Source organism: Megascapheus bottae, chromosome 10 (genome assembly GCF_031878675.1).
Source record: "Megascapheus bottae isolate mThoBot1 chromosome 10, mThoBot2.hap1, whole genome shotgun sequence".
In the NCBI taxonomy this organism is placed as follows: Eukaryota; Metazoa; Chordata; class Mammalia; order Rodentia; family Geomyidae; genus Megascapheus; species Megascapheus bottae.
Window position 1 is genome coordinate 32,084,646 of NC_143518.1, and position 13,370 is coordinate 32,098,015.

General features: G+C 43.3%; 1 protein-coding gene across 6 annotated transcripts in view; it reads right to left on the minus strand.

Moving 5' to 3' along the window:
- The window catches only part of Pbx1 (PBX homeobox 1), a 287,783-nt gene that overhangs the window by 71,648 nt on the left and 202,765 nt on the right, over window positions 1-13,370 (minus strand). For all 6 annotated transcript variants that reach the window (XM_090340578.1, XM_090340576.1, XM_090340574.1 and 3 more), the window contains exon 3: window positions 5,679-5,923. In XM_090340578.1, coding sequence (XP_090196704.1) covers window positions 5,679-5,923 — 245 coding nt within the window. The remainder of the gene's footprint in view (window positions 1-5,678; window positions 5,924-13,370) is intronic.

Below are 13,370 nucleotides of genomic sequence, written 5' to 3' on the forward strand. Positions count from 1 at the left end.
GGGAGGCCCAAGTTCAACCCCCAGTATCAATGTTTATGAGGGCTGATTACCTACAAATTATTTTTAGCCCTAGAGGTTCCTAAGTTTTGGCGATGATTTTAATTTTGTTAAGAGAAAGACAACTCTTAGTAGTTTTTTTTTTAATCTTTGCTCCCCATGATTTTACTCCATGGAAAAGCAAGAACTTAGATTTAAGTGCAAAGCTGCAGAACTTAACAGCCAGGACGTGGAGTCAAACATCAAAAGCATTGTCTTAGACTGGGTAGAACTATCAAATATTCAATTTGGAGATATATAAATAGCCAAACAACTTGAGAGAAATCATGGAACTGAAAGCTTTGAGAACTCTTCCCTGAGATTTCTTGCCATTCTTGTATTTCTTGTGCTATTTCAAAAGGTCCTCATGTGCTGTGAAGATTCTGTCTGTTTACAATACAAAGGGCACCTTTCTCCTGGAATCTTATAGAAGTAGCATTGGAACATAACTTAGATGTTTCAGAAAGCATCTTTGCAGATTGATCGATATGCCATCCACTTCACAAGTAAAGTTAGACAAATTGTGGTTCAGAGAAGGGAAGAGCCTTTTTCCTGGATACACAGCATGAAAGAAAGAGGCAGGATTAGGATCTACATGCAGCATCTGCCAAGCCAGGGGCTCTAGTCTGACCTCACTTCTCTGGAAACTACTATGCTTCTTTTTAAGCTTAGCACCTACACTTATTTTTTTTTTTTTAGCGGATAGTCAATAAAATGTCTAGTCACTGGTTAGTTAACAGCAATGCCTTAGTACTGTATTAGCTTTGTAATGAAAAAGACCAAATGAGGCTTTGGGAACGGAATAACTAAGGATTCATAGATATGGCTCTGACTTCACAGTAACAGCAGAAACACACTTGTGGCTGATGACACTGCATTATTGTTGGTCATGGTTGTTTTCTTTTATAGACTTTCCTATGTGCTGATAATGCAGGAGTAACAATTCTAGGGTGTGCTCACTGAATAGTTCCTTAAGAACTTTTTAGTTGGCTGGTGGAGTGAACATATCCAGAAGCAGCTACTGCACTAGGTTTGTTTGAACCCTGTCTTTTTGACTATGTGGTCAAATCCTTTCATTAATATCATATTTATCCACCTGAGAGTGGAAGTTACTCATGCATTCCCAACCCTCTACACATGGCACACTACTTTTGCTCTTGTGTACATACAATGGCATGCACATGGGAATGAGATATTGACATGGATACAGCACAGGCTGCCTGGGTTCTGGTCCATGGGAATGTGAACTCTAGCTTGTAGGGAAAAAATCGAGAGTCAATGTGTTATTTCATGTGAGCCCTGTGGGCCTGGCTCTGCAAATCCGCAAGTTACCTGTGCCTGTGTTTCAAATCTGCCTTTGAAACACAGGTAACTGAGCAACCTGTTTATTATCCTGACTGAATAATTTTCTCCAGGTGTCAGTGTTACTCTTGGTAGGAAAAAACCAGCAAATAAATACTACTTTAATACTTCTGTATATCAACTATACGTAAACAACAAAAAATAAATGAATAATGTCTTCCCATTCTGCAGGTGTATACTGAAGACAAATCCACACATTGGGTTCATGTAGCATTTTGCTCTCCCCTTAGAAAAGTGCTCTAGGTAAGACCACTCCATATCCAACCCAGCCTCCAGTTCTGTAGGACAAAGCTTTAGAACAAGGAAAACCCAGCAGTGACTTAACAGAAGTTCTGAGGACATAGGGCACAGTGCAAGCATCCCAGTTGTGTTTGGGGAGAAAATGATCCCCATGGGAAAACAAGATGAGGGGTAAGGATGGGGGAGGGAAATGTGGACCAAAACACGAGAAAGGGTATCAATGTTTGTGAAGTAATGCACATAATGAATGTAATGAATATAATGTAACCCTTCTATTAATTACAAAATTATATGTAAAAAAAAAGAAAATGCTCCCTACTTCCTCCAGACTTAAAAGGAAGAGGAGCTGAAGGGGAAGAGGCAGGACATTGCCGGCACTCTGGTTCTCAGCTGGAACACCACAGTGTTCAGCTAATAATAATGTGCTTCATTATGGTGAAAACCATTTTCCCCAGTATCTGATGTGTAGTCAGGACATGTTATCCCAGGCTCTTTCTGCTCTGCATTAAACAGACAGTGGAGTCCTTTCCCCCACTGCTGAGGTGGCACAAAGCAGCTGTGGAACAGCTGCTTGGGAACACAGTGCAGACAGCCAGGGCGCCACATCCATTTTAGATGGACAGGACACAACCGTTTGGATTTCCAGATACTTCTGTTGTACCCGAATTCCTAGAACCCTGAAAAGACCACCAGAGGCCACAGTCAAAGCTAAAAAACAAGGGTCGTTTATTACAAGTCTAGACTCGGACCTCCGCATACCCGTAGCTGGCAACGCTAAGAGGCCCTGAAGAAGAATTTTACACAGCTTTTATAGGGGAATTCCATAGTTAAAATCACCTGATTGGCTGTTTGGTAACTCAAACCACCGGTCGCTTTAAGATTAATCAGCGCTCAGGTGTCTAACCACTGAGCATCAAGCTGTTGCCACCTGGGGTTCAAGTACATGGGCCCTGAGCAAGTGGGGGGGGGAAGGGGGTCATTCCCAGAACATGGGACAATCTTGGCACAACACTTTCAGTACCCAAACTCTATACAACTCATCCTCAGTGCCCCAATCTTGGCATCACCAGAAGCTGGATGGTATCTGTGAAGCTAAGTGTTCAGAGTGTTGGCAGAAATATGAGTATTTAGGATTCAAGTGTGAATTAGAATCCTCATGGAATGAAGGTTTCTGAGAGCCATGTTCCAAAACTAAGATGCGCCCCCACAGAGCAGGGATATTTCACATTCTCTCCCCCTCTCCCCAACCCACCCTCCCTCCCTCCCTCCCTCCCTCCCTCCCTCCCTCTCCCTCTCCCTCTCCCTCTCCCTCTCCCTCTCCCTCTCCCTCTCCCTCTCCCTCTCCCTCTCTCTCTCTCTCTCTCTCTCTCTCTCTCTCTCTCTCTCTCTCTCTCTCTCTCTCTCTCCCTCTCTTTGTCCTTCCTTCTTTCCTTCCTCCCTCCCTCCCTCCCTCTCTTCCTTCTTTCCTTCTTTTCCTTCCTTGTGGTGCTAGAGTTTGAACTCATGGCCTTTCATTTGCTAGGTAGATGCTCTACAATTTAGGTAAGCACTCAGTCCTTTAAGTTTTGCTTTCCTCCTTTTTTAAAATAGTCTTGCATTTATGCTAGGGCTTACCAGGATCTTTTCACTAATGCTTTCCATTTGGCTAGGATAAGAGGCACATACCACCAGGCCTTTGTATTCATTGATGTGGAGTCTCACAAACTTTTTTGTCTAAGATTCGAACTATAATCTTCCCAATCTCTACCTACTAAACTGCCAGGATTTTTGACAGGAACTACTTTGTCCTGGCTGGGTAGAGGGATATCTTAAAGAAAATTTCCCATGTCTGGACCCAAAATGTAACCTCTTAGAGAATATTGTTAGAGTTCAAAGTTTAGGTGTGCTTACGTAGGCTAGATAACCAGTTTTCATGTTGGGCTCTGTTCCAGTAGATCTGACCTCCCATCTCATGCAAAGAAGTAAGTGGAATCTCAAAGCTCTCCTAGCTGAACTGAATGAACTTGACTCAGTCTACACCTGTACTTTAGCCTTCTCAGTACCTCCAAGGACATGATTTATAAAATCTGGAGACCCTTGCCATGGGACAAGAGGCTCATTTTTATAAACAGTGCTTAGAATAGAACTCCAGGTCCCAACACCACATTTTTATCCACTAAAATATACTTGCTCTTAAATATCTTAGCTATCAACTTGATGTGCTGAAAAAGTGTTTTACCAATCCCACTTAATGAATAAGACAATTTTCTTCTTTTCTAATAAAAGTCTTTAGAAGCTTCTTTATTTAATAACCTCAGGATGAAACACTGCCTAATTCAGACAGGGATTTTTTGAAGGGGAGGAGGAGGACTAGGGTTGAGTGGAGCTATGATAGCTGATTATTGTGCAGGTCCTAAAAAATAAAACAAGAACAGCAGAATCAACTGGGAAACAATTCACTTGGTGATTTCATCGAGGTACTACCAAAGTAGAGAGTGACATTTACTTAACTGAGATTTCCTACTTTGTAAAGAAGCAGCCTTCCTCCCCCTGCAACACACACACCAGTGAGGAAATGTTAGAGAAAAACAAAGAAGATGTATCTCTCAGACACACTAGCTAAAAGGTTAATGGCACCATTTCCCTACTTTCTGCTATTTGTTATCATTAACAGCACAACTAATTTTAATAAATTATTAACTACCCAGTATGTGTTAAGCCATATCCACTTTGTCACTAGAAACAGTTCATATAAATCAGGTGATACTTTGTACTTTCGAAGTTTAATAAATATAGATGCCCACCACAGATACACCTCTACCATTTAGTTTACACAGACAGGGTTTCTGCCTTTAGTTTCCAATTCCCTCTACCTTTAATATTTAGAATAGGTAGGTTTCCAAGGTAAGTTTCAGAAGAGAATATTTCTATCCACATCCTGCCTTTGGTGTAACAACCTAGTACAAGGAGGAAACAAAGGACAGTGTAACTGCGCTAGTACACACATGTGTCCTCACTCTGTTATTACAAAGTGGGGTCGGCCAGACATTGTGCTAATAATAAGAACCTTTGAGCTAAAGGACAAACACTGAATTTGATGTTCTTCTAGAATCAGACTCTGTCATAGAATCTGAGGGCACATGATGCTGAAGGACTCCTAAAGTTGCATTTCTCAGTGACCACAGCAACAGAATTGCTGGATGAAGATAGGAAGGGAAGTGTCTCTAATAATAGAGAAAAATGGTATTATCATTAAAATACTTTCCTTCTATAGGTTGATTAGTAATTCAAGTTTTCTTATTGTTCCTTTCATGTGATTTATATGGGCAAGAGAGGTAGCTCAGTGCTAATACTCTTGCCTAGCATGATTATGGCCTTGGGTTCAATCCCTGGAGCCACAAAAATCACATAAGATTTTTATGTTCAAACCCATATCTCCTTGTGATGTGCCCTCAGCTTTCAGGCAGTGTGTAGAACACAGTCCTGGTGCCTGTCAATGGAGTTACAGGACTGGAGTCTGGATTGGTCTGACTTCTACAGTTTCCAGGGAAGCTCAGATCTTTCTACTGGAGGAGATATAACTTGTTTTCCACTGAGCTGTTTGCATAGAGTAAGGGGCTGGGCTTTGAGGCCATGTTTTAATATTCTTTTCCACAGTATTCTAGGGGAAACTAAAAGGTCCAGGAGCCTCCTATGATCCTAAATAAGGAACAAAGGAGGGCCAGAGGGAAAATGCAAAAACCCATCCATGCACTCTGGGAAAACCCTATGCAGTCCATCCCTGGCTTCAGTTTTAGAATTCCAAGAAGTGGAACTGACAACTAGAAGGCCTCCCTAGATTCAACAACATAAAGCATCTTGACGACGTCACACAGTCATCCTTTATCTCCATTGATTGCCTGGATTTTCAGTGCCCAAGACCAGGGGTTTTGTGGATTTAAGTTTGGTCAGGGGCTCAGCGGTTAGGCAGGATGTGCTGGACACAAGAATGCCCACCCGTGGAAAAAGCCCGGCCTGACCTTTCCTTCATAAAGGCCACCATGGCATCCAGCTGTGGTTACCTGCTCATACTTCTCCAGCTCCGTGTGGTAGATTTGCCTGATCTGTGAGAGTTTGGCTCTGTAGTCGGAATGTTCCACCGAGTTATCGGAGCCTGCCCCTCCGGATGCTGCCGCTGCCGCTGCCGCCGCTGCAGACCCTCCACCCTTCTCAGGTCCAGCCACCCCCTCCGCTAATAGCATGTTGTCCAGTCGCATCAACTGGGGGTCTGTGGGCTCCTCTTCCTGAGCCCCCCGGATACTCAACACTAGAGAAAAAGACAGAGAAGAGGAAGCGTTAGTAGTCACACCGAGGCAAACACATTTTCTTAAAAAAAAAAAAAATGTCTCATGGCTAAAAAATGAGCTGAGAAGAGGAATCCAGAGGGTGAGATGCCTTCAACATGGAGACTTGATCCAAGACTTGGCTCCCAGAACAGGTACTTAGAATAGCAGAGTACCAGGTACTGAGGGAAGGCACCCGGGAGTTAAAGCTTTTATAGGGATGGTTTCTGCTTGAGAAAGAGAAAGTTCTGGAAATGGAGGACGGTGTGAATTGTATAATCATGTGACAGTATTTAAATATCATTGCTATAAGTTTAAAAATAGTGGGAACTTTTATATTTGTCTGTTTTATACCGAAAAAAAGTTTAAACCGTACAAAGGTTTATCATAGAATATGACTTTTCACTCTTGTCTTCAAACTGCCAAATTTCAATTCAAGGAAAAGCATTTCCTTCTTCATTTCTTATTTTAGATCTTTGTGAGCTTGTGGGTTTTTTTTTCCCCCTCATTGACTTTCTTTTTAGTCATTGATTAATCTAAATTATTTTTACTCACAAAATAATTTAAGCTCAGTAAATCCAGCTAATAGAATGAAATCTTAATCTCTTTCCTTAGACTAACTGGGAGCGCAGAAGCGTAAAACAGCAGGAAAACAAATTGGTCCTGGAGAAAGGACATGTAGTTCCAAAAAGTGAGACCCAGCTGTTCCAGATAACAAGGGCTCATTCTTGTGGGGACCAGGGGTAAGGTGCTCTTTATGAAATGTTTCAAGGAATTCCAAGAAGCCAGCTGGTGCTCTGGGAGAATGGAGTCCTAGATCAAAAGGAACACACACACTATCATATTGGTCTTGGTGATTGACACAGGATTTTGATAACCATTTGCCTGGGATAACCTCAAACTATGATATTCCAGATCTCCATCTCCTAAATAGCAGGGATTACAAGTGTGAGCCACTGTTTCTGGCCTTGAGAGCTGATTAGTACCTTTGTGGTGGTGGTGGGGGGTGGTTGATGGGTTGAGAAGGATCAAGTGACTTAGCAAACTAACAGAAGAGCTACACCATATTTTTACTTTGTGCACACCATCAGCAATAAAATAAATCAGTTGTCTAAATCCAGTTTCGTTATGAGCAGCCAAGACTTGGTTGAGAGGAAACACAAAGAGTATTTTCAATTTTAAAAAAGTGAAGAGAATTTTGCATAGCATAGGAATGAAGAGGAAGTATTTATCGGCAGACCAGGGCATTGTTCATTCCCATTTCAGGGTAGAGGTGGCAGGGTCTTTTTTCTCCAGTGGAGAGATAGTACCAGAGCAACCAGTCTAGAGATGTTTCAGGGCAGGTGAATCTGGTGAGCCCTCAGGGGACAGGGATTGTGCTAGCTGTCCCCCGAGCTGTGACAGGGATGGTGATAGGAGCTCCATACAAGTGGGACAGGTCAATGTTCAGGGCACTGTCTCACAGATAAAGCAGCAAGCACTGCTGACTATGCCCGCCTGCTCCTGGCTTCCTGTGTGCATGACAGGCACCGACCTTGAAAGTTGCTCTGAAGGAAATATAACTCCTGTTCTGGAAGAAAAACTAGGGCATGACTCTCCTGCAACACAGGACAGTCAAGTGGAAAGTTGTGTCAGTGCACCAGCAGCATTGGCAGGAAAGAGCCCCAAAGATAAAAGGCACAGGTCTTAATTTACTCTCCCTGATGAAGTTGGAAAGAAATATGGAAGAGAAAAAAAAAGAGGAATGGAGAAAATCAATCTACAACTCTACACAGCCAACACTCTAGGTCCCAGTTAACATCTCTTTCTTTCTCTCAGACATGAAAACATAATGTTCTACATGTAAATAAAGTTGCCTCAGTGGGAAGAAGACAGTGAGATGACCATAGAGATTTGCTTTGTGAATTTCTTTTATCAATGAAATCTTCCTTCAGCTAGGCTCCTGAGATGACAGAAAACTTCCCTGTTGGCTGATCTTTGAAAATTACTCAACGCACTTGAATGCTGTGACTTCTATCTCCAAAGACTTCTGAAGAATACACCATATCTGGCAAAGACAGAGGCTAACTGAACATGGCAAACATTTCTTGCTTCCCAGGCCATAAAGGCACTAAGAATCTGACCTTCTTATGTTTGATACAACAGCTTCTCCCTGGTCTAGCTAGCTCTCTAGGATAGATGGTGTGTGTGCGTGCGTGCGTGTGCGTGCGTGGGTGCGTGCGTGTGTGTGTGTGTGTGTGTGTGTGTGTGTATCTGTGTGTATCTGTGTATATCTGCATGTATGTGGGAATAATGGATGTTTTCGTTGGCCTGGTGAATCTTAATTGCCATATCAATAAAGATATTCATGGAACCAATCACAAAGTTTAAAAAAATTAATAAGCTACTGTTTCATTTTAGCGTGATCATGTACTTCGGCAAAGTTTCTCCTCCCCTCCTTTCCCTTCCCTTTTCCAGGTAAGACAGAATGGGTGGGGGGAAGCAGAGAGATGGATTCCTATAGAATAGACTTCTGGTCCTGCTTCCTCCAGGTATCAGGCAAGTAAGTAACTGCACACACCACCACTACCATCACCCATGTGCCTGTTTTTTACTGGGTGTGTTCTCTCTTCCTGTTCCTTCTGGGCTGGGCTGTGTTCACCTGTCCCTGCATGCCACTCTACACACACAACCAGAGAAAAAGCAAACTATGCTGCACAAACTCTTCCATCTGCCCAACTAATATTTTTCTCGACGTTAAAATTTATAAAATAAAACAAGAAAGGAAACTGTAGGACTGGCAGAAGACACTAGAATCTGGAACGAGGGCCTCCTTGCTGGGAAGTTTCAGAAAAGACTCAGAGTTTGCAGCACTAGGATGACATACCTTGATTCTTTTGTTCCAAGAATAAAGGGGACATTTATTTAAGGGGTGGGGGAGAGTAAATGAAGGTGTTAGAATTTTGCTTACTTTAAACAAATCGTTTTGTAAGTCTTTTCAATAAACACTTCTTTAAAAATGAGGTTTGTATTTTCTAAGATTTAATAGGATTGGAGTTCAAACCTCAATACTGGTATGTATACACACACACACACACACACACACACACACACACACACACACACACACTATATGCTTATGTTTCTATTAAGAACAAAGAAAATTTAAATATGCCATGGTAAAAAACGTGCTAGGATTCACTGATACGGAAACTGTTCGTTTAGTCCATGGGATTAAAAAAAAAATACCACCAACATTAACTTAATAAATGAAAATGGGTGATGCATCTAAGCAGAACTGATGTTACCCTATTTATTGCTTGAAGCCAGCACTCTGGTGAGTAGGAGACCAAATGATTATTTAAAAGCTCCTTTTTATCTCTGCAGCGCCATGCAAGACTCAAATGAACCTTTTGCCAGGACACCAGAGATGTTAACACTCATCCTCCAAGATCCAATTTCAAGCAGCAGAGCTGTTACCTAATCCTGAGCCATCACAAATGATCAAGTTTCCACCTCCCTGATGGGTATCCAGAGCTCCCCTCCCCTTCCTGTGGCCTGCTCAGCCCAACAGCTTTTCCTGAAAGATTTTAAAGGGCCCAAACCCTTATATATGCCATTAATAGAAGGTGGTAACAGTCCGGCAGGCCTACTTACAATAGGAAGATAATTTAACCCATGCAGAAATAGTTCTTAAAGAATGGAGTAAGGTGTTTTCTTCTCATGAATCTACCTCTTCATGGGAGAGGCCAATGGAGACAGATAAGTGATTTATAGAGAAATTGTCACCAACTCTGAGGCCATATCCATCTGCTGCCATAACAAGTCCTGGGAGTTAATCCTTTGGTAAACTCTCAAGATAAGGGTTTGTGACAGCACGGTTGGAGTTGCTCTCACAGTTGCTCTCTTGCTTGTCCTTCTTTGGTTTTCTTCACAAAAGGAGAAAAACATACCTAACCCAAAGGCACGCTTAAGAACAAAAGCTAGAGAGCTGTCAGAAAGAGGGATTTGGGGTCCTTGGTTGAGCTACAAGGGTCTGGAGCAGCTCTAGCTGGCTTCCACTAGAGGGCACTCTTTCCCTACTAAGGACAAGTTTAGCCTGGAGGGTCCCACAGGCTTCAGGGTCCAGGTTAGGGTTGGGGGAATGGCCCCTGTTCACATTCAAGTCATCATTGGTGGGCTAGGAGGCTGAGAGGAAGGAGGGCAGACCTACAGGGTGGGGTTTTTGTTTTTTGTTTTGTTCTCCAACCCCCCCCAAAATAAATAAATAAATAAGTAGGTAAGTAAGTAAGTAAATAAAACAGGCCAGGATCCCTTACAGGATCTGAGACTGAGGTCAGAGAATAAGAGACAGACAAGAGGTAGACAATTGGGGAAAGGCAGAGGCAGCCTGGGTTTGTGTATGTCCCTCTACATACGCTGCCCACTGACCCTAATGCTGAGTCTGTTCTCTGACAAGGACATTGCAGCTTGTTCCGCTTCATACCAAAGCTGCTTTGCCATCTCCCACTGGGACAGAACTTTGAAGACAGATATTGGACTGCCCTTGCAGTTTTTAGACAAGTAGGTTGCCCTTGAAGTTTGAGAAGCAGGGCAAAGTGCCCACTTTGAGCCTTGAGTTAGTTACACCTTTAACTTGTCCACAAAGCACTTGCACATACTGAACTGTCTCCCCCTTAGAAAACACTGAGCCATGCCACAAATTTACACAACAGAGAACTGAAGATTATAAAGGCAAAAATAACTTTTCTATAATCGAACAAACAAGACCCAGGCAAAGCTCACAGGCGTACAACAGACAATGCCTTCATGTCTGCTTTCCAGGGATGCCTAAGTGGTCAGCTGCGAGAGAGGGAAAGGAAGGATGCAAGTTCTTTGTAGATTGGTCGTTTAATTTCTTTTAATTCCTCTGATGTGGTTCTCTTCCCTTATACCTTTCTACTAATGGCCCCACGATGAACTGAACCAATGTGCTCTTCCCTCTCAAGAAAGAAAGCTATGTTCCTAGTCCTGTTGCATCTTAAATCTCAGCTAGGAGTTATTCTCCACGAAACCTGCCCTGATAGAAACATCTAGAAATGCAATCTCGAGCCCCTGAGCCACCAGGCATGCTGTACATCATGACCACGCTTTCTCAAGATGGCCCAGGCACCTGCCCTCTTGACACAATGACTGAGATATGGAAGACCTGGACTTTTGGTACTTCCCCTCCAACCCCGTCTCTGGTACTTGGACTTGAACTTCAGCCCTGGGTGTTGTTCCTTAGCTTTAGCCTTTTCCCTCAAAAGTGGTGCTCCACTACTTGAGGCACACCTCCACTTTTGGCTTTTTGCTGGTTCACTGAAGAAAAAAGTCCACTTCCTGTGTAGGCTGGCTTTTAAATCACAATCCTCAGATCTCAACCACCTAAAATTGCAGGTGTGAACCACCAGTGCCTGGATCAGATTCAGTATCTCCTAAGAGAGAAGGAAGTAAAAAGGATACGAGAGGATGACATGGACAAATCTAGGCCTGGCCACTGTTCTTGGCCTGGCAGCTAGTTCCCTCTATGCAGCCCTTCCTTCCCCCACACCCCACATGCCCCCCTCCCTGCTACATTCCAATCCTAAGTCCTAGCAGAGCCAGCAAGCGTTTTCTGCCGCTTCTTCCATAATCACGTCAAAAACCTGTCACATCTGCCTTTTCAAACCTGACAACTCTAAACAGGCCAAACTAGATTAGCAATTAAGTCAGAGCTGCACGGACTTAGCTTGGTATGTCTCCAGTAAGTCTATGTTACCTGTGGGAAGGGTCTGCGTGTACGTGGGGAAGAACCGCTGTGTGGGCCGACAGCAGGACAGGCGGCAGCGAATGAGCTATGCATATGATGTCACCACCAATGGCCCTTGTCACCAAGGCTCAGCTCTAGAAATGTATTACTGACATAGATCAGGTGCCAGGAATGAGCTGGGCTCTTAAAAGCTGCCCCGGTTGTAGGCCTCCTACTGAAAACCCCAGTGGATACATGGCTCTCCTTCCTCCGATTCCTTTCACACTGCTCATAAGCACAATGAACATCTCCAGGCTGGAAACTTGTCTACATGAGATATAACACGCTGTAACTGGATTCTAAGCCAAAGGTGGGGCTAAAGTCTTTCATTGGTTGCTACTTGGAACCCAAGGGCAATGTTTATAGACATTCCTCATGCTAATTCTCGGTATAAGGTTTGTTCAATGGGGAAGTGATTGGGAGTATGTGTGTGTGTGTGGGGGGGTGCATTTTGGTTATTTTTAAAAGAGTTGTCTAACAAGTAAATGGAAATGATCAATCATTGGATTTCCCGAATTTGACAGCTCAGCATGGTGGAGAGCTGTCAGATAGACGCATTGATGAGTATGAGACACGCAGTTCTCTCCTGAGTTTGTATGTTCCAATACCAAGGGAAGATCTTGATACTGAGCTCCATCCTCGTTACATGGAGAAACCCCCCAGCCCCTCAAATCTTTAAGTGACTTAAATCTCACTGGACTCCCAGCACGATTTTGATGTGCGGTCTCTTGGCATCTCAATGACCCAGGAGCAAAGGTCGGGTTTTGTCTAGATCAAAGTTTCCTTATTAAAGCATCTTTCTCTGAAGCATTTGCTTTGAAGATCAAATACCATTAACTCTTCCAACATTTTACTTTGGTTTGTTCAGCAGTTATATCAACAACCTACAACTAGCTGTAGGTCCTCAAGATTTCATCCCAAAAATATTTATTGAGCATTTATAGGGAGTCCTGGTCGTGCTGATTTTCAAAATGAGAGTAGCCTTTCCAGGAAATGGAAGATTCTTCGCATTTGGCCAACAGCCGCCATGCACAGAGCTCTGTGTAAAGTTTGAAGACGGGATGAAAACAAAATATACGACACTTGGAGATGATTTAGGTTTGTTTGTTTGTTTATGTTTGAAGGTTTTCTTTAGAAAACAGACTAGTTTGTTTTTTCCTTTCTTGTCATCCCTGTTTCTGGGTTGGTTTTGGCCGATGCGGTCACATGGATTTTTCTTCTTCTCAGGGGCTGTACGGGCGTGGATCCATTCACACATTCTCTGCTTGGCACACTGAGCCTCCCTGGTCCAGCTGGCACATAGAAAGCTGAAGCACTGGGCAACAGGCTCCTGCATTTCTGGATGGGTGCCGGCAGCCTGGGTGAGGGGCTTTGGTCCTTAATAGCTAAAGCTTTGTATCACTGCTTGGAACCCATTTTCCCTAAAGAGAAGCACTGCAGGGATGGCAGGAAGGCACAACTTTACAAGGACTTGGGCCTTAGAGTGCCATCCTCAGTGGTTTGCAAAAAAGGGAAAAGCGATGGTATGGGACTAGTGTGGGGAAGCTGAGGCCTGGATTGCATGTGGTGACTCGAGGAGCAGTGTCCGGCTTATACAGCAAAAGCATGAGGAATGGAAAGCTGGCTGTATATGGCCTATGTAT